This window comes from Phasianus colchicus, chromosome 1 (assembly GCF_987193195.1).
Source record: "Phasianus colchicus chromosome 1, bPhaCol1.hap1.1, whole genome shotgun sequence".
Lineage (NCBI taxonomy): Eukaryota > Metazoa > Chordata > Aves > Galliformes > Phasianidae > Phasianus > Phasianus colchicus.
The window spans coordinates 53,738,117-53,766,114 of NC_143436.1; the positions used below are offsets into that span (position 1 = coordinate 53,738,117).

A 27,998-nucleotide genomic window follows, 5' to 3' on the forward strand; every position below is an offset into this window, starting at 1 on the left:
AACAGAACAGTTTGAATAACAGAAAAACACGAAAGGAAATATTCAAATGTTCAATAGTCTTGAAAAAAGATCATATTGGAAAAAAGAACTACCCTATTTTTTTCTGACAGAATTAATATTTTGCTGTTTTTCTAGAATGCTCAGTATTTGGTTTAAACTGAAGGAAGAATCTGTCTTGCTGCTTTCCTTATCCACCTCCATCTCTATTGCATCTTCTTTCTTAGTGATCCATTTTGGAAGGTTGGGGTGCGGGGGAAGCAGAGAAGGAAAATAGGAATATTTTTTAAGTCAAAACATCACTTATTTATAATGGAGGAGGAGCACTGAAAACTGCACAGCCTCTCTCTCAGCAGTGGGAAGTCAGTTATCTAATCTGGTTAAGCTCCCCTACCAGCTCTCTGAGCTGCCTCTCCCCCTTGGCTGTTGTTCGAGGAATGCAAGACATATGTGATCATGCTGTCTCGTTGTCTGTCCCCCACACCCAAAACTGCGGAAGGCATTGGCTGATTTCAGCTGAATTTGAGAAACAGGCAGAAGTTTCATAATATTAAGTTTCAACAAGTTCCTTCAGCAGAGGTTCAGTTCCTATTAAACACTGGATAAGCCACAGGGAAGTGGGTTAAATACCATCCAGCTGCTTAGGAAGCTACTTCTGTAAGACTCAGCTTGTATGAAAATAAGTTTTATGGACTCTTGAAGAGGGTTTTCTGTTTGTTTACTGTAGAAATGAACTGAATAACCTCAGTGCCACCTCCAGGCCCTTGGTCTTCAGCTAACCACTAACCATTACCATTAAAAAGAGATAATAGACTCTATGGGCATACCTGGTTGCTGGTGAGTAGGAGCAGGAGCTGTCAGGGACACTGCAACCAGTGTATATGTGTAGCTTCTACTTTCTTCTTCTGTTCAATTGAAATGAATGTGAGGGCTGACTTTTTTCCCATCTTTTCTTCTTCTCTTCTAATCTTCATCATGATGTCCAAAATGTATGTATTAATTTGCCTTAGAGGCTGCAGAATTTGTTGTCACCCATCCCTAACTGAAACTCAGGGTCACAACTTCATTTTCAGATATGTCAAGCTGAGTGCTGGGGTGCTGGGAAGCAAACACAGTCCTGGAAGGATGCAGGAGAAAACAAAACATAGGAAGCCAATCTGTTAAATGAAAGAGGAATCAAATGCCATTGGTTGTACGGGGGGTTTCAGTCCTGGGCCTCAGAGAAGCAGTGGGCATGAATGACTTTTATTATCAACTATCAGTTGGAGTCTGAGGGTTGTAACAGTTAAGTATTTTCAAGTAAAATTAGTGCTGGCACAAAGAAGACTGATTGACATTGCTAAGTCGTGTCTTTGATGCTAATCCACAGATAGAAGTATAATGCAGCTCTGCAGCTTTCTCTCTTTAGCCCACCAATACATCTCCAGCATATTCCTGCAAGATTTTTTTCCCCAAACAGAGAAGTTAATTTGGTATAAGTCCATTTAGAAGACCATTCAGCAAGGCAAGTATGATGTATTTATAAACAAAATATTTCCACTCCAAGAAACACATAATTTGATTTTGGCATAAAACATACATTTGCACAAGATAAAACTTCTGTGTAAATGCTCTCTTGAATTCGGACCCCATTTACTTTGGAGGCAGTTTCCATTAAATTGCCATTATTTGGGTATTTTTTTCACTACACATCCTTTTGTAGCACCAGTAGTCATTCCTGAAACTGAACAAAACACTGATCGATAAGTGAAAATCTCTTTGACGTATTCCCATTTAAATCCTGATGGTTTAAGTCCTACTCAGAATGGGTTTAAGCTTACACAGTATAGTTGAGTCTAAAAATACTATTCCTAGTTTATGCTTAAAATAAGATCATTAAATTTTGATCCATGCTGTTGCTTTTACTTACCTTATGATTTCTGGCTTTGGGAACTGCAGGGTATACATCTGCAGCTCTTTCCCTCTAGAAATAGAACAGCTAGTGAATTTTTTTTAGAAATGAAAGGTTTGATTCTATAAAATGGATATATGGTTAAGCTCAGCATTAAGAAATATAAATGCCACAGGAGTTGACAACACTTCTTTTAGTCTCTCTTGAAATGAATTTTGCGTTTATCTTCTCAGACCATCTTTCTCCTTCACTGGCCAGGGGATGTGAGGCATTAGGAAATACAGTCTACTCAGAAGGAGAAGGAATTGTACTGTAGGCCTTACACTCTTTCATTTTCCATCACTGAAGGTAACTGGTACTGATTTAGCACCATCTTCCAACATCTTCTCTGCCTTGTCCCAATGAAAACCAAACTGTGCATTCTATAAGGATTTCGTATGACCCTTGGATTTCCCCTATGGATAATAAAATGTCCTGGGTTGGGGATCTCCTTGTGGGTTATCCTTGCTCCATGTACAAAGAGGATACTGTATGGCTGTGTGTCACCAGCAGAACATGGGAGGAGAGTTGGAGCAGAGGCCTGGATAACCACAGCTCCATCGGCCAAATCATGATACTGCGGGCAGTGGTCACATCCCACATCTAGGATACAGATGCCCACAAGCAGGATGTGTGCAGAGTAGGATATGTGCACAGGGATGGCTGTGGAGACCTGACTCGTGACAGCAAACCGAAAGAGTTGAGCTTGTTTATCCTGACAAAATGGACGGATGCTAAAGGAGACATGACTCCTTTTAATAAATGCACCAGTTTAATAAAGGGTTTTGTGACACAGTACTGACAACAGCAAGAGCTTGAACCCTGTGGGTCTGGTGGTTGTCTTTGGCCCTGTGTCCCGCACTAAATGAAGAAAGAGCATGAGGGAAAGAGGAGAGCATAGACCTAAGTGGCAACAGCAAGCAGCACTTCTCCCAGTCTGAGTACCTTTCCTTTAGATATTTGCTAAAGGCACTTCAGTGCATTCAGAAAAAGTCTTTCCTGGAATTAGCTAATAGATTGTCTCTGATGAGGCCAAAAGTCTTATCTAAATTTTGATTCCTGTTGTCTGTCCACCCGTCTTCTTCCCACCATTTCCTGCTGTGACGAGGTGGGTCCGTCTCTCTGTCTGACATGCATTCTTCTCGCACAGCTCATTCACTTGTTCCCACTGCCTGGTTTATTTTCAGGGAATGATTATTCAGTGAACTCCTATGTACATGCTTCTGGAAAAGTATTGCGGTATAGATTATGACTTCATTGGCAACATTATCAGGAAAAAGTTGTACTTGGCTCATACAGAAGATAATTGCAATACAGATCATGTCTTCTATTTCCATTGTACCTCTCATCCTAAAACAATGTTTTCATGTGTGGCTTGAAGTGGTCCTTTCAAAAGGTAGAGTTCGATAGGACCACGTGTGACAGTGTGAATTAGTCTCTCATCAAACAACTGTATAATTTTTATTCATTACATATTTAAAGTTGTGGGTTGGGTTGTTTTGGTTTGGTTTGTTTTTTTCCAACTGAAAGCCAGAAAGCTGTTCAAGAACAGTAATAGCAGTTCTCATAACTTTGCCACATACAAGCATTCATAAACCGCAAATAAAGGGAATTGGAAAAATAGGAAGAATGACTTGAAATCATTAAATAGAATCTTCAAGGGTTGTTTTTTTTTCATTTTCCAGTTGTTTTTGGAGGCTTACAGAGTTCATGCATTTGATCTATATCCTGGGATCAAAAGGTTTGGAAATGTGTTTTTACTAACTAGAACTCCAATTTTCAAGCAGTCACATGATTTCTGAAAAGCAAATTTGAGAGGCGGTTCCAAATGCCATCAGGGTGAATGCTCCAAACAGCACTCACGCAGATCGAGGCATGGGGACCTTCACCACTATCTGTAGGTTAGGAGCACGCATCCTGAATTTGCGCCTTGCCAGGAGCAGTTCCCCTTAGAACTGCACAGGAGCATGTGTCCCCCTCTCTGTTGGACCCTCTCTGTCCTTTTCTCCCAGGTAACAGTCCCAGTACTGGGGGCAGGGTCCACCCCAAGGGATGATGTCTCAGCAAAGAGACACAGAGAATGAAGCGGTGACTAATCTCCAATTCTGCATGCATGCATGCACCAAGTATGTACTGCCCTAGCCCCTCCTCCTCCCCTTACTCACATCCAGATGATCTGTTCGCTTTTCTGCCTGTGTAGGGATTAGGGACTGCTTACCTCCCCCGTGAAATGCTTGTAATGGTTGTAGTGAAATGTGCTGTTACTGGAATGCAGTCTGGCGTCTGCCAAAGTCTGTCTTTCCTTATACATATTGGAAGGTCCACCAAAAAAATGAAGCATAAAATCCACTGAGGAATGTATGTGATTCGATTAGACGTTAGTAATTCCTCATCCCAAGTGCCCAAGTCATGACACAAACTAGCCTGTTACTCTGACTGCATTTCATGTCACAGGGCAGGGGAACAAAAATACATCCATAATGATAATTGGTGAGGAGGTTCAGGAGCAAGCCTAGGAAAGCAGAGAGCTTTGGTCAGAGGCTGTTTGTATAGCACAGTTGTTTGAGGTATGAGACAGACAGTATCAAATAGACTGGTCAAGAATATTTGGGGAGATGGATGGTGATTTCCAGGTGGAGAGCTGGCTACAGAGGGAACAAAAAATATGGAACAACAGCAGTCATTTTGTTCAGACTGTCTCCCTTGTGATCCTGCCTAGTATTTAATTAATACCACATTAATCGACTCTCCTTTTCAGTTCATTCCCAGAGCTCCAGACATCCAGTGACAGCAGGCTGGGAACAGGAAGTCCATTGGAAAGGATATAGCAAGATCAAGACTCAGATCTGAAGCGTGTGTGTGCACACAGCAGGAATAGCATAGGAGAAAAGGAGTTCAAGCACACAGCTTGAGTGTGCGTGCTGAGCATCTTGTCTCACTGACACAGGGATAGGACCAAGGAAACCAGTCTTCCCAGGCCTACTCAGAGATGGACCACCATCAGTGGGTAGGCAAGAGCCTCAGGAGATTGGGAAACTGAGGATCAGTCAGGGAGCACAGCGGCCTCCCAGAAGACCACTGCTCCCTTGCAGAAGGCTGGGTCTAACAATTATGCTGGAACATAAGAACAGGAGCCACTTCTGTAAGGCAGTGATCAGGTCTCAGTTAAAACACCACGACAAACTTGAGCTGTCACAATCCAAGAACATTGTGGTCTCAACGGAGAGGAATCCAGTGACAGCGACATTTACCACTGTGTTGCTAAACACCACCTACAGGAAAATCTTACAGGAATGAGGTTGTTCTGTCTACGAAAAATAAATAAATAAGTAAATAAACAAATGGGTAATTCTTCAAGCAGTAAGTCTTCAGCTTCTGCAATAGGCTTAAGAAATCTGGAGAAATTCAGGTTAAACTTCAGGAAAACTTTCCAAGATTGTTATAGCACAGATTGTCTAAAGAGGATCATTGCCCATGGAAAAACTTTTCTGTAGCATCTGCACACAATGGCAGAGGTAGAACTAATCCTGCCTTTAGGAAGGAGAAACGGTTTGCATGATACCTTGAAGTCCTTCCAACCCACTGTACTGCCATTCCGTGAAAAATATTTTAAATCTAGCCTGAACATTTGTATCCGAGGAATCTTTAAAATCTAATGGCCTCTTTGTTTTATTCTTAGCAAACAGAAACCCTAAAATATCTCAACAGAAAGATCTCCAGTATCTAGAGAACACTAATGGGAGAAAGTGAGAGTAGCATGAGACTGAGTCCAAGTGAACTGGAGAGATTTCTGATTCCAAATACTTGAAGTAGTAGGCATTTTTAATAGAATAGTCCTTTCAAATCTGGGCCTCACAAAGGTAGAAATATACTCCCAGGCCCACAGTCTGTATTACATTATCATAGAAAATAGGTTGTGTCACGTTTGTCACACGTGGTTCTCTCTTGCTCTAAATGTTTTTGCAGCCACTGGCACCATTTGCAAAGCAAGTATAAAACACCATCTGGCTAATGTGTTGCTGCCTTATACTTGATGAGTTCTAACATGAATGACTCTTCAAGGCAATGGAGAGCTGCACTCTCCTGTTCTGCGCAGTTACCTGTCACTGTCTGCATGGGCTGCTTTCTTTGTCTGCAAGGTAAGAGCTGGCTGGGGATGATCTCAGACTTAAAATCCCAGCCAGGGGAAGTCATCAGGCTACAAAACCCACAAAGTTAAAAATACAGGGAGCATTGGAAAATCAACAGGAAACAATTTCTGCTGACTGAAATTTCCAGCCTTCTTCCAAACGCCGTCTAGCAGCAGACTGTCAGATGGGACAAAGCATAAGGGCAGCAGTGGTCCTTAGCTTAGTCTGTTAAAACAGAAGTGGATGCCAGGGGAAGGTTAGGACTCAGCTGTGGTTGCATATTGGAGTTGTTTTGGGGCTGGGGTTGTGCAGAGCCCTGCAGACCCTCTCTCTGCTCCTTAATCCTTGCCAGGGTGCCCAGTACAATGGTTGCCAAAAGGGATTTCTCCCTTTCTTCTGGCTCTTGACATAAACAGGCCTGAAATTGGTCCTGGCAGTTTGGTATGAAGTACTTACCAGCTCAGAGGGTTCTCAAGCCTGTTTGGATGTCAGGTGTCTGAGCATGGCTTTGTTTGGTCTGACTGCCGCGGAGCAACGCCTGTCAGGCTGACTTAGTTTGGCTGTATATGCCAGCCATCAAATGAGAAATGCCCGTTTTCACTCCTGGCAAATCCAAATGTTAGAACAAAACCACTTTGGAAGAAGAGCATAAAAACCATGAAAACACAGGCCCAAAATTTGCCTCTCTAGAGCTGGCTTTCGTGTTGGATGAGATGTCCCTCAGCTGCATAAGCTGGAGGTGCAAAGTAACACCCTAAGTGGGACAACTCTGAGGCATACACAGCCACAGAGGTGGGAAACACATCCTTTCCTTTCCCCAGTTTACTAAGCCCACGTGTAAGGTAGCAAGCAGATGTGCTATATTGCACTCTCATAGGACACCCTGAGGACATTACGGATAGTACCGAAGGCATCTCCTCTCCTTGCATTTGTTTAAGGTGAACTAATCCCTATATCTATTGAGATTTTCAAACATTTTAAATGCAGATGACTTTTGGAAATACATATTTTTTTCTCTCTGATCCATTATAATCCCTGAAGATCAATTAACCTAAGTGGTATGGCTGCAGCTAAAACAAAGGCCATGCAGTCTCATAATAGAAAGCCAGCAAGTCACATGAACCCACTACATCTGTGTGTGTGTGTGTATGAAATAGGATTTTATCCTTGGCAACAGGAATTTTCCCCCTCCTTCCATTATAACTGGGAGTTACAGTGATGTAAGATCATGTAAGGGTGTTGCTTTGAAAAGTTTACACAGGGCCGCAGACATGAAATTTCATTACATCATCGGGTCACCAATCTACAGTCACTGTTTTAAAATTACACGGATTATAAAAAACGAAAGTTGGAAGTGATTTTTTCATTTATCGTCTGGCCTACAAATCTTTACAGGTGCACCAGTTCTCCATCTACAAGCTTTTTCCATGAGGACAAAACGTTTGGTTTTTTTTTTCTTTTTTATTATTTTTGGTGGGTTTTCTTCTGTGTGAAAGTTGTTCCTGGCACTATCTTCCAGTTCCAACTAGTAGAAATTTCAGAAGAATATTAAATACTGCAAGGATCTCAGTAAAATCACAAGGATTAACAACACCACGTTAGTGTTGTGTTATTAAGTAGCCACAGGTTAGAAGGTGATTAACTGCTGCTCAGTCCCTACAAAACTAATTCTGAAAGAAATTCATTATTGAGAAGGGGAAAATTATCTGTTGAAAGAGAAGAAAACAAATACAAATACAAATTTCTGTCTGGAAAACTGAAATCTAATTATTTATACATACAGGCAAACCTCAGCTTGAGCAGGCAAACTCAATAGTTAGATATAGGATTCTAGATCCATAAGGATTGTGTTTGCATCATGATGGAAAGCAAGATACTGTATAGTCCACCAGTGAGAACAATAAATGAACAGGTTATGCAAGACTGAGATCTATTCAGTTACTCATAAAGGACAATTTTAGGGTTTGGAGCCCAAGTCTTGTGCAGAGCAGCTAAACCCAACATTCTCCTCCTGCTCCAAATGGCTTGAACCCCCAAGCCTTGCTACACTCCTGCTTGGTGGGAGCACGGCCAGCTGCCACACCACAAGTCATCACACCTCTCACCCCGTTAATCACTGTGATTTGAGTTTTAACTTTCACTGACACCCTCTGCAGTCAGAATCACCTGGTGCACATTTGCCTTTTGCTCCCCCAAAGCTTAAATATTCCTTGCCAACCTTCCCAGACTTGTAAGTTGCACCTCTTTTAAAAGATAAACTGTTTCAATAAATGAGAGTACTGTTAACAGCCTACCTGGCTTTTCTAATCCTTTAAGAGTTAAAATCTTAATAAGTGAATTGCATCATGTGGATGCATCTGCTTATCACTTCCCTACAGCGTAATGAGGATTTTTAGCTATTAAAGGAGGTTTAAACCATTTGTATTATTATTATGTTTATGGCTAGCCAGCAGCACAGCAGCCAACTCAGACATAATTCTAAATGAATGTTTCCAAGTGGAAACTTGGAATTTGAATTCAAATGACCTTACCTCTTTTTATTATTATTTTTATTCTTTCCTGTATGCGTTTTTCATCTTGCTTATTCTTAATTCCTTCAGTATTTATTACTTCAATAAGCCTAATCCTGTAAACTTGCACACCTGAAGTGTGGGACTCATAAATATTTCTGCAGCTTCTCTGGGGTAAATCAGATGGAATTGGATCTCCCATTGCCTCATGGGAAAAAAAGTAAATTAAAAAAAAAGACAATTGGGTGTTGATGAGTTTATGTCTCTGCCGCCCTTGAATAATGCTCTGTCCTTTTGCTCCACTCCAGGCTGAGTTCTCTGAGCTGAACCTGGCTGCTTATGTCACCGGTGGCTGCATGGTGGACATGCAGGTCATGAGGAATGGCACCAAGGTGGTAAGGTGAGTAGTGCCAACTTTTCTTGAAAACTGGGTTTTCTGGAGAGATCTGAGAGCAAGCAGGATGAGCTCTGGCTGGTATCTGAAGGAGAACAACCAGTTATGATGATTTGGAGGTTTCCAAAAAGAGATGGAAAGTCTGACCTGATACTGGTGGTTTTGTACCAGGTCTTAATTGCACATTATGCCATCTAGTCATTGCTTCCAGTCCAGATCCTTCATCCCTCATTTTTAGGTTTTTTTTAGCCTTACATCTCCTCATAAAGGGAGAGATGATTAATCTTTATTTCTGCTGATTTATGTCTCCTGTTCTACCAACCATCTTTCACTGTAAACAGTGCCTTGCACACATTAGTCTACCTGTGTTAGATCCTGATACTGGTAGACTGTTATTGCAATAAACACAAAGCCCTTCTATGAATATGTCTTCTCTTCCCAATTTGCCCCTTAAATTTCACCTCTTTTGCATTAGATTCCCCATGCTTTAGCCTTATCCTGATATATATCTCACAGGTAATACCTTATCATTTGGTGATGATTTTCCCTGCTAACATTACTTCATAATTTGCAGTCATTGCAAACAAAGATTCTTCCTGAGCAATGCTTTCCCAATTACACGTCCAATTCACTTTCCTAAAGCATTATTTCTTTTCTTTTGGACACCAGAATGCCTGCAGTTTTGACTCGTTACTGGTGCTATACAAAGAGCAGTGTAGGAAGTCATACTTGCGTATGATGGAAAAATGCTCTTTACAGAGCCTTGATACTGCCTTCCACTTTATTATTCGCAAGCCTACATCTTTATTAGTTTCTGTCATTAAATCTTTCAACTCTATATTTCATTTTTGACACAAAAGCTTTTCCTTATTTGATTGAAATCTCATTGCCAGTCCCAATCCGTTTTCCTAGTCTTCCTACTTTTTCTACATTTACATTTTCTACATTTCTATGCACACTGTTTGGTGTTTATAACAATGTTTACACATTTAATCAACACTTTTGTTTATTTGCTTCTTGTTCAGAAATAGAGTTACAAACCTATAAGATATAATGCAGGGAGATTTTTGAAAGGGATTATTAGAGCATATGAAAAATGGTGATTCTGACAGTGCTGAGCTCAGTTTCATTTCTCAGGACAACATTTCCAAAACAGTGCTTGTCATTGTCAGTTAGCTGTGATTGTGGTCCGTGAATTCATTACAGGCCTTGACATCTCTTAGAATGTCCACAAGTCTCTATTCTTTCTTTGGCACAGTTACAAGAGTGTCTGCTAAAAACTGTAAATGTCAGGTCTGTTATATCCATTTGCTTTCTCTCAGTCCATGAATGTCTGTTTCTCAGTTAAAGACAGCATACATCCTATGAATCTACTACTGGAGCATCCATCAGACGGTACACAGCACTAATGCACTCTTTTGTTCACTTGCTCACAACGCTGGAAGGCTTCCCAAAAACCATTTCCTAGGTTGATCACATCTTCATTTTCCTTCCCATGCTTTTCCTCCCAAAGCCATTCATATGTCTAGTTGAAAGTTCATCAGCTATTAAACTGAAACTGAAGACAAAATTTATTTCACAGGAGTGTCTGAAGCATGGTGTTCATGTTTCTGCTCCTGGTTAATACACATATATAAAAACTAACCTCATGTGGCTGTTTATATATTAAGTATATATATTTATATATATGTAAATGTAAATTTTTTTGTGAGTGGCAGCAGTTCAGCTTTTTGTGTTTACATCTGTGAGTGCCTATGGAAGAGGAGGATTTGCCTCTGCTTGTGTAGAGATGTGTATAGCATTTCAACACATCAAACTAGTGTCGATGCTGTAGCCTCTGGGAGCACAGAGAAGTGGCAGATTGGTCTAAAAATAGTAAATACATTACAAGCCAGTGGATTTTAAATCAATGAAACAATAAACACTTTTGTTATTACTATTTAAATTAAGAGTAATAATAATAATAATAAAACAACTACTGGGATTTTCTCTCCAGTCTTGCATAATGTTAATTGAACTCTTAGCCTATTAAATTATGTCATATTGCAGCAGATCTCCTAACTCCTTCTTTAGGCTGGGGACTTCCTGTCATATGGTAAAAGGAAAACTCTTTCCTTGCTGATCTCTTGATCCTTTCTGCCACCTTAGATTTAAGTCATTCTCTTACACCCTGTGCCAACTGACTTGAGCTGCTCAAGGAAAGGGCTGTGGCTCTTTTACCTGAAAGATAAATCTTCTTTTGTTTAGGAGATACAATCACTGTTGTCAATTAAAGAGAGCAAGGAACTGGAAGGATATAGACCTCCACAACAACTAGCCCATATAACTTTAAACAAGAAACTACTAGTAAGTTTGCAAACAACATAACTGAAACATGCATTTCTTGCTTAAATTTAGTAATAATGTATCTCCCAGTGTTTAATTTTGCAGCAACAGAACTCCTTTATCTATCTATTAAGTTCTGCACATCACATAGGATGATTGAGGGGGTCTCATTGAAATGTGGTGCTGGAAATAGAGAGTGTTATCTAACAAATCTGCAAAATTGCATGTGTTTCCCTGTGCCATTTCCACTACGGTACACAGTGCCTCCATCAGCACTCCATTCAGCAAGCTTTATTCACAGTTAGAAAGTGAAGAGCTTGTGGTGGAACATCTCACTAATTTTCCACCATTCCCAATTTCAGTGTGTGACCTCCTGCCTCATGTCTTGACTGGGAATAGAGCAGAGGGATGAGCAGAGCACTTGGGGGTCAGTCAGAGGAAATTTCTATGGCTTGGTCCTTGTTATCTCAGCACTGCTTTGGGTACAGTTGGCATCACAGACTCCCCAGTGAAATCTCAAATATGGGAAACAGGAGATGGCACTTGTTCATCCCAGAAAATCTCTCACTGACTTAGAGTGACCCCTTCAACTGAGAAATGGCAGCTTTTCTGGGTGCAAAGAATGGACCATTGTGGAGTAATTAAGCAGTGTGAAAAAAAACTAAGCGTGGGTGATGCCTGCTTTTAAATCATTTGGGTGGATCCTTTATCCTCCTTCCAGAGCATCCACAACTTCCTGTTTTATAGATCTACAGACATATATGCACACACACACTCATACTAAACTGTCTGGAGTCTAATGTACCTTAGAAAGTTCTCAGCTTGTGTCATCTCTACTGAGTTTAGATGTAAAGAGTGGGATTTTTGTTTCCATTTGTTCTTCATTTCCCTGAAGGGCCTTTTTTACCAACATTTCCATAGTGCAAAGAGGCTGTCAGTGCTGGCACTGCACCCATTCTGAGGTGCATTTATACTTTCAGGATATTATAAAAGTGTCTCAGTATAAATGAGAATTTGAGCTGTCTCTGCTTCTGACAACACTTAGACTACTAAACTATGATCTCAGCCTCTGCATTAGATTAAACACAGTTTTCTGTTTGCCTTTTGGGCTTTACAAGGCTTCAGCTATTAATTCCAGTAGATGTGGGACTTAGGCAGGGATATGCCTTATATAAGAAATCTGGACAGTTTTCTTATATAGGGAACACTAATGTCTCTGAGAGCATTACAGACTTTTAAGGATATAAATTAATCATGGGCCAGACTGCTCTCATCTCCTGTCTCCCTGTGGAGCTGGCTCTTTTGCCATTGGGGCTGATCATCAAGGGCAAAAGTTGGTATCATCATCAAGGCTACAGTTTGGTATGTCTACATGGGACCTACCACTGTGAGGTCCTGTTGCAGACTTCATTGTAGCACCACGGTACAATGGCTGATGGACTAAGAGGTGCCCATCATCTGGATGAAGAGGCCCTGTGTGAAGCAACAGCCCCGGCAGGTGGAAAGGCATGACAAAACAGACAGAGAAGCAGAGAGAAGCCAAGCCTAAGGGACAAACCCTTTCTATGGGAAAACACCAGCAATGGGGTGGCATTTAATCTTTCAGTCCTTGCCTGAATGTAGCTGCTCAGTGTAAAATGAGTCCCAATAAGATGCATCCCAGAATCCTGAGAGAATTAGCTAATGTAGTCACCAAACCACTCAATGATATTTGAAAAGTCATGGCAATCAGATGAAATCCCTGTTGACTGGAAAAAAGACAACATCACACCCATTTTTAAGAATGGTAAAAAGGATGACCTCAGGAACTACTGACCTGTCAGTCTCACCTCTGTGCTGGGAAAAACTGAGGAGCAGATCCTCCTGAAAGCTATGCTAAGGCACATGGAAGAGAGGAAGGTGGTACAGGAGAACCAGCATGGCTTCATCAAGGGCAAATCCTGCTTGACCAACCTAGTGGCCTTTTATGATAGTATACTGCATTAATGGACAAAGGAAGAGCCACTGTTGTCATCTATCTGAACTTCAGTATGGTCTTTGACACAGTACTCCACAACATTCTTCTTTCCAAATCAGAAAAGTATAGATTTGATGGGTGGACTGTTCAAAGGGTGAAGAATTTGCTGCCAGATTGATTCCAGACAGTAGTTGTCAATGGGTCTAAGTCTGGATGGAGATCAGTGATGAGTGATGTCTCCCAGGGATCCATGCTGGGACCAATACTCTTTAATATCTTCATCAGTGACATTGACAGTGGGGTTGAGTGCACTCTCAACAAGCTTGCTGATGACACCAAGCTGTGGGGTGCAGTTGACACACCTGAGGGATGGAATGCCATTCAGAGAGACCTAGACAGGTTTGAGCAGTGGACCCAGGTGAACCTCATGAGTTTCAACAAATCCAAGTGCAAAATTGTGCACCTGGGTTGAGGCAATATCCACTGCCAATACAAGCTAGGGGATGAAAGGTTGAGTGCAGCCATGCTGAGAAAGACCTGGAGGTGCTGGTGGATGGGAAAGGTGGACACAAGCCACCAGGGTGCCCTCACAGTCCAGAAAGCCAACATCAAAAGAATAGTGGTCAACAGGTCAAGGGAAGTGATCCTTGCCCCTCTACTCTGCACTGATGAGGCCTCACCTGGAGTATCGAGTCCAGATTTGGAGTCCTCAGTACAGGAGAGACATGGACCTGTTGAAGTGCATCCAGAGAAGGGCCACAAAAATGATCCATGGAATGGAATACATCTCCTATGAGGACAGGCTGAGAGAGCTGGAGCTGTTCAGCCTGGAGAAGAGAAGGCTGTGAGGTGACCTGAGAATGGCCTTTGAGTATCTAAAAGGGAACTACAGGAAAGAAGGGAACAGACTCTTTAGCAGGGTCTGTAGTGATAGAACAAGGGGAAATGGCTTCAAGCTTAGAGAGGGGAGATTTAGGTTAGATATGAGAAAAAGGTTTTCTATAGTAAGGGTACTGAGGCCCTGGAACAGGTTGCCTGGAGTTGTTTTGTTGTCTCATCCCTGGAGATTTTCAAGGTGAGGTTGGTAAAGACTCTGATCTAGCTGATCTAGCTGTGGTGTCCCTGTTCATTGCAGGGGAGTTGGACTAGATGACCTATAGTGGTCCCTTCCAACTTTAAGGTTTCTATGGTTCTAAAAACCTGTGTGCCTTATCCAGCTCATCCTGGGTGCTGTGCCTTCATCACTCTCGGCTGTAGTGGGGTCATGAACGCTCTGTTTCTTCCTTTAACTATTTTCAGCTACTCTGTGCTTATACTAAGCTCTGTCACTGATAACAGGTCATCTGTCTGCTGAATCACCATCCCACATAGACAAAGTGCTCTTTTTTCCCAAAGGGAACTTTGATAAAAAGATGAGTACAACCACAGCATGAGAAAACAAATCCTTTTTCACTGGGGAATTGGAGATGAAATTGGCCATCCCTACATCAGGCACTTGCCTGCTATTAGTGTTTGTAGATCCCAGGAGACATATACTCTGGCTAAAAAAGATCTGCAGCTTCAGGATGCAAGGTTCAATAAAGTTACCTTCCTAATGCAGCATCTCCTATTGCAGTGGGTTCACCTACTCCACCAGGCCACTGATAAACTGCTCTCTGAAAGAGACATTTGAGTTTTCTGCTCTACAGAGACCATGCTTTCTCACTACACAGTAGCTTTTCAAGGTTCTGGCCCAGTTCGGCCCAGTTCCATGACCAATGAGGAGGGACCCATACCAGGGGAAGATAGGGAGATAGGCTCCCAGTCAGTTTTCTTTCTCTCTGAACAGAAAACAGAAATGGAACAATGAAGTCTTCTGGGAGCTGTAGTTCAGCTCTTCTCTTCTGAGACAGGTACCCAGAACTGTCAACAATACATGGAACTGGAACATTAACTCTTTCACTCCCAGTACACTGCATGATGTTATGATGTGGAATACCGATAACAGAAATCATAAAACCACAGCAGCTGCACATTGCTAGGAGGTGGATATTTTCTTGATCTCTCAAAGACCATTCACTCACAGGAGCTGGTGATTCCTCACAGTTCTTCTACCAGCAGATATCCAGGAAGGTCATGACAGTAGCTGCTGATCCTGGTTGCTGATGTAGGACATATCAGTAGGTTGTAGGTTGCCACCCAGCTTCTTGCCCTTCCAGGAATTTTGTGTCAAGAAAGAGCCCTAGGCTCTGTGTGGTTCCTGCCTTTTAAAATTTAACTCTTGATTTAATTGGTCAACTCTCAGAAAATGTCTTTTTTGTTTTTTTTTTTTGCTTTAAAATTCTTCAAATTTCTGCAGAAATGCATGAGGAAGGGAAACATGGTAAAAATTGATTGGGAAGGTTTAGGTTCCTAGAAAAAAATATATATAGAGAGAGAGAGAGAGCATATAGTTCTCCCAGGATTCACAGCATGTACCACAAGGTACAATATGTGCTATATACATGCTATATATATATATATAAATATATAACACTGAGTAACATTTGGGAGATAATTTTGTATCACTGGCATGGCAATTTGTATTCTAATTGAAGATGAGTGTATAATCACATGTGAACTTTTAGAAGTGTACTTAAGACAACACACTGAAGTCCCAAATGGCCATTTCCCTCACCAACATATTCTGCAGAGAAAATGGACTGGCACAAAGAAATAAGTAGTCTAGACCCTGGCAAGCTGCAGTCAATCAAATCATCACCTCCAGTAAATGTTTACAAATGGAGAGATGATTCCTGTGTGGGAGAGGATAATATCTTCTTCCTCCTCACCTGCCTGTTCCCCTCCTCTATTTTAAGCCGGAAATAACAAAGAGCAAAGAAGTTATGGTGTGCTTATTTATTTATTCTCAGTTGCCTCCATCTCAGCTCCTGATGCTGACCAGCTGCTTGGAGGCCTGCTTCTCCCACTGGGGCTTACTGATCTCCCAGATGAATAATGTCCCCCTTCACCTCCCCAGCAGCTGGCACCCATCTGACATGCAGGCAAGTTACTGACAGTTATTGGGAAAACATTTGGCCTGCAGACAGCTGCCAGAAAGCAAGTCACTCTGAGCAGACAGGGGTGGGGAGCATCTCCGAGACTAAACTGTTCCCTGGCCCCTTTCACATTTACAGTAATTCTTTCCAGTAAAAAGTATGTTGCCAGGGCCTAGAGCACTCATTAATTAGTTAATCCTGGACTGAACACAGGAATGATTAAGAACTGTTGTAGATTGTTTCAGTCATGATCAGCTATTTTTTCCAATTCTGCCTTAGTTTGTCTCCTTTCTGCATGGTTTTTTACTCTGGCTTTGTCTAAGGAAGGACAAATGGAGATGTTAAGGGCAAAGTCATGCTGCACCTGTACAGTACTCATCAAGTTGGAGCCTCATTAACAATCTGTAGCTTGGACAGAGTGCAGCCTCAGCAAGCTCTTGGATGGCAGCAAGTTGGAGGGTGAGAAGCCCTCATGGGCTAGTGAACCACTAGGCACTAGTGATGAAGTATCCTAATGGCTCACTGGGCATTAGTAGCAAGGGTGTAGCTAATGAGACACTATTCACATCTGGAGTACCGTGTCCAGCTGTGAGCACCCTCCTATCTAAAAAAGACACTGACAGACTAGAGTGATGTTGACTGGAAGGTCATAAAGATGATTGGTCAAATACTTGGGGATCTTCATCCTTGGGAATATTCAAAATTTGCCCAGACAAGACCTTGATCAACCTCATGTGACTTTAAATGTTGTCCTTAAACAAGCAGTGTATTGGACTAGATGATCTTCAGAGATCCTCTCTGACCTAAAAAATGCTATAGGTTGAATCTGTGCTGTTGGAAAGTATCTGGATCTCATGTTGTGAAAACTTTGATCGCATGTGTTTTAAAGGCAAGCTGCTGTTGGAAGTGTGACTGTTATTTCTCTGACACATCAACAGGATCTACATGCTTTTGTTTGTCAAGGTCAATCAGTATTCAAGTAAAACATGTAACAGACTTCAGAGATTGCAACAGTAAATGTTGGAGAGTGTATGATGTGATTTTATATCTCATTAACTACTGGTCTGTTGCTGAGTAGCGAATCAGAGCCTCTTCCAAGGTGTCCTTGTCTGTAATAAAGAGTTACTGGTCCTACTGCAACCATGCTTCCTGTTTCCTGCTGCTTTTTCTGTACTAATCTCTCCCACATCCCATGGCTTTCTCCAAGACATTTCTTGATCACACTGTCACAAAAGACAGTGTTCCTCTCCTTCAGCCCTGTAAAGTTGGGTCTTTCTCTATTCTGTGGTACTTTCTTGTTTCTCAAGAACCAACTCTGCCTAATCTTATATTCACTCTTTCTTTGAATAACCACAGCAATGTTTACTTCTTTCTGTGGAAAATGACATAATGAGGTTAAGACTGAAAGAGATTTTTTTTTATTAGCAATTTACCCATTGCACCATAACATCCAATATAACATGAACATGTAAGATTTCTTATTACTTTTCAGTAACTTAATACCATTAACACACAGGTAAGGCAAAAATAAATAAATAAATGAAACACTTGTTCCTATTTATAAATGCCATTTAGATTAGCTCTCAGATACCTGAGGCACTGCATATTTGGAGGGATTACTGCTCTTCTCAGGTAGTTGCAGTCATTTAGTGTTTGGACTTGTGCCACCAAAGCTTGCCTGAAGGCTCCATTAATTCCCAATAATGTAAAACTTGTTGTATCATACTGCATAATTACACACTTTTCTTCCTCTCCATGGCATGCCAAGCTGATAGGAAAGCCGTAGAAGAGAACTTAGTAAAAAATGTGCTCATTAATAGGAAGTGTCAGCAAATTGAGTAAAGTCTCTGAATAACGGTGAAGAGGCAGACCCTGAAATAAGGATGTCCCCCATCAGTGTCCAAGGAAGATCTTTTCCTTTTAATATGAAGTGCCTTTCAAGACAGGCACTCTTCAAGAAAGAGAGCAGGAGAGCCCATCCTCCTCTCAGAGCATAGGCAAAAGTGAATTCTTCATGGTGTTGAGGTATCTGAGTTGGCTGAAGACGATTGTTTGCAGTCGGAGATGGAAGGGATTCTTAAAGAGTATTTTGACAACATCATCTGTTCTTGTACGTTCTTTCTTCATGCCCATCAAGGTCTTTGTGCTTCAGAGAGAATAGCTGAAGGGTCATGAAACAAGCTGGATTCCTGTCTATAATCAGAAATAAGAAATAGGAAATCTCCTTTAGGCACAAAGTCTCCCAGCAGGATTTGCTGCTATCATCTCTTCTCTATCCATTCAGTGGCTGGAGACTTGTTTTCTGCAGAGATATCTTAGTGTTCAGAGCTGATTCTTCTCTTATTGTTCAAGAAGTTAGACCCAGAGTCATCAGAATATCAACTGCTGCTCCTGAGATGTTTTACATCTGTAATCATCATCAGTGATCTCTTAAATTATGTTCCTTTGCTTTTGATGACACCATTACTGAGACATATAATGCTGTCAGATTTAAGAGTACATGAGTCCAACCTAAGAAATTATATTCTATGGTCAGATCTCTTCCTTCCTTTAAAGTATTAGGTATTTTGGATCCAGGCTTTATACTTGGATTGGTCTCTGAAATATAGTTTCACCACTAAGAAAGAAAGAAAACTTCAAAGTACATTGGAATGACTATTATAGAGAGTTTGTTAGATGAAACTAGCATCTCACACAGCTGCATCAGAGTCCAGGCTCAGGATTGACAGCACCAGCAACATCCCTTCCAGACACTCATAAGCATCAGCATCCCGGCAAGTGGATCAGGACTGGTATATGATGGATGAAGGCTACGATGAGTTTCACATTAATCACAAAGTGACTAACTTTGACAATTGTTGTCTGGTTTCAGTTACCAGGAGGAGAGGCAAATTGAGTGGCTGCCATGGTCTGTGACTACCTTCTGGGACAAGGAAGCAATCATTGTAAAGGGAGAAAGAGTCATGGACACCTCTAAGAATTACTTCTCCCAAGGGGTGGCCAATCCTGTTGTGCACTGCTGACAGGGTTGTGCCATCTGTGGCTGTGCCATCCATCAGAGCCTGCAGCCACATGAATTGAAAGGATTTCTCCATTCCAGAGGAAAATGAAATCTCAGTAGTTATTTCATAAAATCACCAGGGTTGGAAAAGGCCTCTAAAATCATCCAGTCCAACTGTCCACCTAACACCAGTATTTCCCACTATGTTCCTCAGTACAACATCTAAACGTTTCTTGAATACCTTCTGATTGCATCACATCCCTGGGCAGCCTGATCCAGCACCTGACTCTCTCAGAGAAGTATTTCCCAGTATTCAACATGAATCTCCCCTGGTACAACTTGAGGCCTTTCCCTCTAGTCCTGTTGCTGGTTACATGGAAAAAAAAGCCAACTTTCCTTCAGGTTGTTGTAGAGAGCAATAAGATCTAGTGAAGACAGAGGACTTGTGTTCCTGCCATTGCTCTTCTAGACCTGATGGGCTGGGGTGCTTAGGACCTCAGCACAAGAGGTGGTACTGAGTTTGGCTCTCCCGATGGTTTTGGCAGCAGTGTTTCAAATGTGGGATTTCTGCCTAACTTCTCTTTCTGCCAAGGTTCTGAACTTTCTGTCATGTGAGATTCTATGGGGTTGGTTTGAAGTAGCAAAAAAACAGTTATACTGTTGGTTGTTTCAAATCCAAGACTTGCTGTGTTAAAGATTTACACTCCAAGAATGAGGAGTAGCTTGCAAAAGTAATCTACAGAAAAGCATGAATCCTCTTGTGTGAAGCAATTAAGCCCTTTTCTCTGCATCTCACTTGTACTCCCATTATTCAGTTTTCACTGCCACTCCTACTGTGATTATTAATTTCCTTTTACTGTCTGCTATCCTTTCTAGCCCCTCATCTCACATTTTGCCACTGATTTTGCCTTCCACTTTACAGACATCTACAGACTCCAGGCTTTCTGGCTGATGTTTATTCGCAGCTAGTCGCAGGCCCTGCACTCCTCTGCCTTGTTCTCAGTATCCATGGGAACATCGTCATTGTCCCATAGTGCAAAAGAGAGATTCAGCATCCACCTTCACTCTAGAGATTCACTCCTCATCTGCTATGTGAAAGACTGCCCTGCCTTCCTACACGATGCAGAACTTGAGAATGGGCTTTTCTATTTCTATTCTGTATTCTTGTGTCCATCTTCTAAGCTGAAAAGCTCTTCCTTTGCCAAGATCTGAAAAGACAAGAGCTTTTTTCTGAGCTTTTGGCTGGCAGAACTAAAGCTGCTAAAGGCAGCTTCCCAGCCACTGTGTTCTTCCCTCAGCGGGTGACGCTTCCTTGCAGGCTTCCTTCCCATCATGGCACCGTGTACACAGTCTGGGATGCTGGGTAGATGTTCAAAGGCAAAACCAGATTGGATATTAGGAAGAGCCCCTCCAAGAGTGGTGATGCATTGAAACAGGCTAACTAAGGAGGTGATGGAGTCGCTGTCCCTGGAGGTGTTCAAGATCCCTGTGAATGTGGCACTGATGGACACAGTGGGCATGGTGGGGATGGGCTGATGTTTGGACTAGAAGATCTTAGAGGTCTTTTCCAACTTTAACGATTTCATGATCCCTCTGGGGAGAGCAGAGCAGCAGCCTTAACCACTACATGTGTGGCTAATGATAGTTATTCCCTGAGTCAAGTCTGGGGAAATGACCCGAGCCCCAACCAGGACTGGTTCCTTCTTCATCTGTTCTGTAAGCCAAATGAAGGAGAGATGTGACTGAAGCTCCTGACATAGGCACTGCAACTCTTTTAGCAGCTCAATGGAGACATTGAGTCTAGTTCATAGGAAATTGATGAATCCCTCCTGAGGACCTGTGCCTGCCTCCAGTCTGCTTTCTACATGGCAAGTCCAGAAGAATGGAGAAGCCAAAGCTTTCCAAGATTTGGATTTGTTTGCTATTTCTCAGCAGGGAGTCAGTGCTTGCCTCAATGACATTGACACCAGGGAGGTCCATAAATCAGATGCACAGTGATAGCACAGTTCTCCTGATGCTCATTATGCATCTTGCTGCTGGAGGAAAGTACCACCTTTGGTGCCAAGTACATTAGGGAACATGCCGGGGTTTAAAATACTCCACAGGAGGGAATCACAACGTTTCCAAAAGTTGGCCTCTTGCATCACAAAAGCAGAGCATGCTCCTTGCCATGCCTAGAGCAAGAACAAAAGCTTCAGGCCAACAAACAAAAAGAACAGCTCTAAAACAACAAAGCTGCTCTGGGTTCTGTATACAGAGTTTGTTGCCACAATCTGGCCCAGACTTACCATCTCTGATTTTCCTGCCAAAATGATGGAAATATAAATAGGGACCATAAACCCAAAGTATTTCCAGCTCACATATCCAAAGGATTGAAATTATAGTCTCTTAGCAAGGAAAATGTTCGAGGGTAGTGAGGTAATGGGACCTGGTTAAAGAGCTCATTTCTCTGAAAAACTTTAATACAGAATGGAATTTTTTCCAATGTCCTTGATGCAACCTTTGTTAAGTATATAATAATCCCCCATTTCAGAGGAAAAGACCCTTATATGCCTTCAAGAATGAACTGCTGAGCTCCATTTTGGAAACTGTTTCTTTCCAGTTGCTGTTTCCAGAGATTTCTGAATGGCTACAAAAGCACAGCATCAACAAGGAATGAGATCTGACTGTTTGCAAGCAAATCTATGTCCTCTTGGCTTACCTAGAAAGGGCCTCACTTTTCTGTTGATTTGCTGAGAGCTGCTGCTGTTGAACTATAGGAGTCCCAGCTCCAGACTTGCTAAATAATATTCTGGAAGTCCGCGCCATGAATCACAGTGCTGGACTCTGCTCATTTGATTAATTACATTACCATGCCTGCCCTTTATTTATTGACTCACAGCCATAAGAGCCTGAGATGTGCTGCATGTGTAGTGAACTGATTAAAGGGGAATGTATGTTAATGCATGGATGTGTACAATAGCTTTTTGAAATCCCTCATGATCTTCCCACCCACTGGGCATTGCTTCAATATCAAGTTCAATCGTCAGGAAACAAATTTGCTCCCTCATCTGCGTAGCACATTGCAGTGAGCTTGCCAAATATGGCCAAGCTTTTTGAAAGAAAAGAGAATCCCCCCACCCGTGAATTTATGACCCTTGGCTCCCACGTGTGCCTTGTTCCTGTGCATGCCTCAGCGACATGGAAATTACAGCAGATCTGTTTGACCTCTTCTTACACTCTCATATTTGCAGCTATGTTGCATTTTTGCTTTTTTTCATTAAGACTAGGTGTTTTTTTTGTTTTGTTACTTTCTTACACACACAACACATGAGAGAAGGCCCAAAGATGACAACGTATGTTAATGAAAATTCAAGGGGGAAAATGGAGAAGAATCAGGGAGAGGCTGGAAGTGTTGCCGAGTGTGGAAGGTAGTATTATTATTCCTCTGCTTTCTTCCAGGTCTTTCAAACCTGACTTTGTCCTGATCCGACAGCATGCCTACAGCATGGCACTAGGAGAGGACTTCCGCAGCCTCATCATCGGTCTCCAGTACGGTGGCATCCACACGGTCAACTCCCTCTACTCTATCTACAACTTCTGCAGCAAACCATGGGTGGTAAGTTATGATTCAGCTATGCTAGATGTCAGCACTGCAAAGTAGGTATCTGGTATCGATACAGCACTGTAGTGGAAATGCTAAGTCATGACCTGAACCAGTGATTGAGCACTTGGTGGGAAGGCAGGGACAACCCAGAAGAGCTCAGCTGCATGCAGTGTATCTGAGTGACCAGGAGGTGTGGAGCCAGGATTCACCCCTTGTGTAAGGGTTGGCAGTGGAGGCAAGGGTATCTTGCTGGAGATTCCTACCTACTGGCAGTCTTCCAAAGGTTAGTACTTTTTAACTTCTTTTGTTTCTGTGGCTTCTGCATTTGGGCTTGTTCTCTTTTGCTGCAGACTAGGATTGTGCCACCCTTCTACTACTGCTGTACTTTCCATCATATTATAGCACGACAGCATTACAAGCACTGAACTCGGCTTTTGGGATTCTTTCATAGGAGCTGGATTCTTTAGTGCTAAAACCACTATCCCAACCACTGTAGGAATTTGGTGGGGAATGTTCAAAAAAAACATCAGCACTACTCATTTATGACATCTTGATATTACTTGGGGCTTATTTCCTTACCCTGAGCAAGGCATGTTTTACCTCTTCCCAGACTCTTTGTGTCACAGACAGTTGTACAGTAGCATCTAGATTTCTGGTAGGACAGAATAGTTGAATAGTGATAAATAAATAATAGCACTGGAAATATCAGCAAAATGTATTTTATGCTTTCTTCCTCCTTTTTCTGAATGATGCTTTCTTGAAAGGCAGGAGAGGCAGAGATGTTATCTTCAACAAGTAAGTCTAGCCACTTAAAATGATAAAGGCCTTAAGAAGATGCAGAAAGGGTGAAGAGTGCAGGTTCTCTCAATGGTTTCAGGAGGAAATAGAAGTCTGTAATAGTGTTTTTTCATTCTGCCTGAAAGACTGTGCCCTGGAAACACCTTGATCTGAATAAATTCCTGGGAAGCACAATACTGTTCTAATATTCAAGGCCAGTCTGGATGGAACTGCAAGCAACCTGGTCTAGATGGAGGCATCCCTGCCTATAGCAGAGGGGTTGGAGCTAGGTCCCTTTCAGCTCAAACCATTCTAAGATGATATTGTATGCTGTGAGCCTCCTTCACCTGCTCTTTAAATTTTGTCAAGTTCACCTGGAAATCTCAGGAAACCTTAAAACTAGATTTGTTTTATAACAAACTCATGAAGCAGCTGGAGAGCTTGAGAAGTAAGCTTTTCAGCCATTTTGTAATATTTGGAGTTTTCATTGAGTCAAATCAGGGTCCTGCCTTACAGAAATGTTGCAGTGCAGTAATGTACTGGGAAGCCAAGGTCCTCATGTCCAGAAAAAAAAATAGAATCATAGATCATTAAGGTTGGAGAAGACCTCTGAGATGATTTAGTCCAATCATCAGTCCATCCCCACCATGCTCACTAGCCATGTCCCTCAGTGCCACATCCACACAGTTCTGGAACACCTCTAGGGGCAGTGCCTGCACCACCTCCCTTTTACGTCTCACTTTTCCATCCAGGTAGATGATGCATGTTTGCCCTCAGTCCCCATTTGAATCATGAGGGTTGCTGGGAATTGAAAGGAGGGGAAGAGAGAGGTCAGCAATAGGTTCAGTACAGGGTGTTTCTACAATTAGTCTGACTGTGAGTGTGCTAACCCCAGTGACCAGATGAAAAGCCTTCACGCTTATGCTGGCTTTTGCTGAGAAGACCACCATGTGGCCTATTTCATCTCATCTGTGGTTGGAATCTGTCAGGTATCAGTCAACTGTTTTCAACTCATTCTTTGTAATTATGTTTCCTATGGTGTACAGGGGCCCCAAGATGTGGCAGGCCTATTTTTAAGAGTCTAAAGTAAAAGAAAACAAACTCAGCACGCTGCAGAAAACTAAAAACTAAAAATAAAAAATGTAGGGCTGGCAAGGCAGCGTGGGATAAATTGGCTCTGCCAGTAACTCATGTCTAAATATGCTGGGTCTGGTTGTGCTGTGCCATGCTTTCCTCACAGGGAATACAGCTGGCTCAGACAACCTCCCAGATAAGTCAGAGAAACCACTTCCAAACACTTAGGTTTATAGAATGCCTCCTTTCTCCACTGCCCCATGCACGCATCACCCTTGAAGACAAATGATTGTAATGCACTAAAGTAATTTAACACCTCAAGTGGATCTGAGCTGGCATTTGGCACAACTGAAATTTTATCAGATTAAGGTTAGCTCAGGTAGAGATTGCACTGGGCCATTTGAGGGCAGAAGGCCTCACTGACTGGAGAGTCAGATTGTTGTGATAGCTGGGGAGTGTGAGATAGGGACAGAGCACATTCTACTTTGATTGCAAAACAGGCATCTTGAAATAAGGCATCCGCTTAACAGAGATTACTGGAAAATTTTTGGACCTAACAGTTGAGATGCATGAAGAAATGAAATTAAACCCCATGGGAAAATATGCTTTTCACTCTCCCTTTTATTTTTCCAAAAACAGTTCCATTTCATAGAAATGTTTATGATTTTGTGGAGGGGGACGGAAGGGAGACTGCTTTTTCTTGGCAATTTGCAACAGTGTTTTCTCAACAACTGTAATTACAATCAGCTGAGTTTGGCCTTGAGTTTACTCAAACATGCAGCCCTGCTTTTTAATGACATTTTCCAGTACTACACATTTTTTCAAAGGTTAAAATTTGCATTAAGCACGGGCACTGTTTAACATGCACATTTCTGAAGGAAAAAGAAAAGAAAAACACAACAAAAATCAAACACTGTGAGGGGACCTCACACAGAGAAAAAGATCTAAGCAATCTAAGTTTTAAGATCATCACAGAACTATTGAGAAATAATGGTCTAACCATGTGAAACAGAATGCTTTAACCATTCATACGTATATATATATAGTTGTAAAAATTGTGATACAAAATCCAGTGGGAACAATGCTGAAAGTAGTTCTCTATGCATGCAGAAATGTCTGTAACTGTAAGACAGCTTTTGCATCTGTAAGACTGCAGGTAATTAGAAGTCTTGATGACAGTCATCTACAGAGTCCAAGTAGACTCCTAGCCAAGCTATTATGGTTTGTAGAGGGATATAGGCTCCCTGGTGGCCTAAGCATTTTAAAAATATGCAAATGGACTTGAGATGTTCTGAATGGATCTTCTTATTTCTCTGCAAAGATTCCCTGCAAGTACCTTGAAACCAAGCAGCCAAGCAAGGTATTTCACTTGTTTATCTGTTCCAAGTGCCTCAAACCCTGACTTTGCCATGTTGCCTTGCCCCATGTTTTGCTCTGCAGTCTGGATGCAATCTCATTAAAATCAGTGGAGCAACAGACAGTAAAAAGTAACACAAAAATGTAAGGAGCATTTATTTCTAGTTGGATTGCTGACGAGAACATTCCTACCCATCTAAAACGCACTGGGAGTGATGACTTGAGCTCTACCATCGGGTATCTGAGAGGCTCCTGTACCATGCAGCATGCATGTCTCTGCCAACTTCTTGTCCAATAAATGTCATGAAGGAAAAAAGGAAGGAAGTGACTCACCAAGGTCAATACCAAAGGCAGAAATGTTGCAGATCATTGAGACTCTCACTTGCATGCATTAAAAGTAAGCCCAAGGAAGAAGTTGAGATGTCACCCATCAGCCACCCAGCTGTTCCAGTTATTATGTTTGTGCTGTTTTCCTGGTGTAACACAGATGTCACCTCAACATCAGTGTCCATGGTTCAGCAGATCTGCATTTGCACACAGTGAAGGACATGCACTGCTCTCAGTCTGGGTGTTTTTCTTCCTCTCCCAGTCTCTGTCTCATTGTAAGTCCTGTTTGCTCACTTTGCTAGTCAAAACAGGTCTTTGTTTTTTCTTCTCTAGGATGTGCAGGTCTAGTACAAATAGTTAAGAGAAGTAAACTGTCTTCCTTCCCCCAACATCAATACCTTTCTTGCCAACAATAATTATTCCATGCAGGGAGTTTTTCTCTTATCTACTGATGCATATGAGGGGGTGGTGGTGTTAGTGATGGGATATGCCAGCTCTTCATGTTTCCTGAGCTTTCTTAAATGCCACATTCTGACATACGAGATTAGCAAAAGGATTCTTCCAATTAGTCTGCAAATCTGCTGGCAGCTGCCCCTTCAGCATGTAGCCTGAGTCTGGCACACACCCTTCAGCCAAAGTTTTTTTCTTCCTCACATAGATTGCTCTTAAACTCTCAAAGGGGTATTTCTTCTCACCCGCCAAGACAAGTTCCAATTTCTTGTAGAGAATTGCTTTTGCTTAGACTAGTCCAGGAAGTGGGACAGGAGCTCTATCACAGTAGCTCTCTCTTTATCTGCAATCTAACCTTGAGGTTGAAGCTTGGTACATTTGCTGCCTTTAGCCATTCCCTGAAGTGCCTAGAACATGTAAGATCAGGCAGCCCACATTATTGGAAGAAAGGAGGCTTTCTCTTCTCATGCCCGTTCCCCAGATGTCTGTTCCCTTCCCCTAAAGTATGTGTCACCTCCCTCCACTGATAAAGGTGACACAAAGATCGCCTTCAAGATGAATGCATCCCTAGCTTTAATGAGAAACTTGAAGGAACTTACATAAAGAACTTACAGTGAGACTTGGCCCAGACTGGGGGGCCTTTTGTTAGTTTAACTCAATCTTACCACATTTCAGAGGACTTGGAAACTTGATGCTGTTTCTAAATCACTTTGCAAATAGGACACCAATGGGGAGTGAGTTCATCCATGTCTACCAGCTCAGCAGGAGCCAAGATTCTCACTTCTTGTCAAGCAATCCCCAATCACTTTATTCTCTCAACATTCATGAAAATAATCAAGCTACTGTATTCAGCCTCGTTCCTTTCCTGCAAGACTGGTCTTACCACATCACTGACAGCACTGCCAGTTCAGCATTGTCCATGGGAACAGAGCTGTATCTCTTCAGAGGGGGAGGGGTGTAGCTAGATGCGTGATTGCGAAGAATCCATGCATTTGCTTCTAATATTTGGAAGATTTCTAGTATGTATGTCACTTCTTATTCCCTTTTCTATACTAAATCTGTTTTGGAAATTTTTTCTATCATTACTATCTCAAGATATCAGATTTCTCTTAGGCAGATTTGGTTGTTTTTTTCCATCTGATCAATGACAGATTATATAGGGAGGTT

The 27,998-nt window shown here is 41.9% G+C and overlaps 1 protein-coding gene across 3 annotated transcripts in view; it reads left to right on the forward strand.

Annotated features, from left to right (window-relative positions):
* The window catches only part of SYN3 (synapsin III), a 235,705-nt gene that overhangs the window by 67,624 nt on the left and 140,083 nt on the right, over window positions 1-27,998 (forward strand). For all 3 annotated transcript variants that reach the window (XM_090143143.1, XM_090143151.1, XM_031600069.2), the window contains 2 exons: window positions 8,876-8,967; window positions 22,703-22,859. In XM_090143143.1, the coding sequence (XP_089999269.1) occupies window positions 8,876-8,967; window positions 22,703-22,859 (249 nt within the window). The remainder of the gene's footprint in view (window positions 1-8,875; window positions 8,968-22,702; window positions 22,860-27,998) is intronic.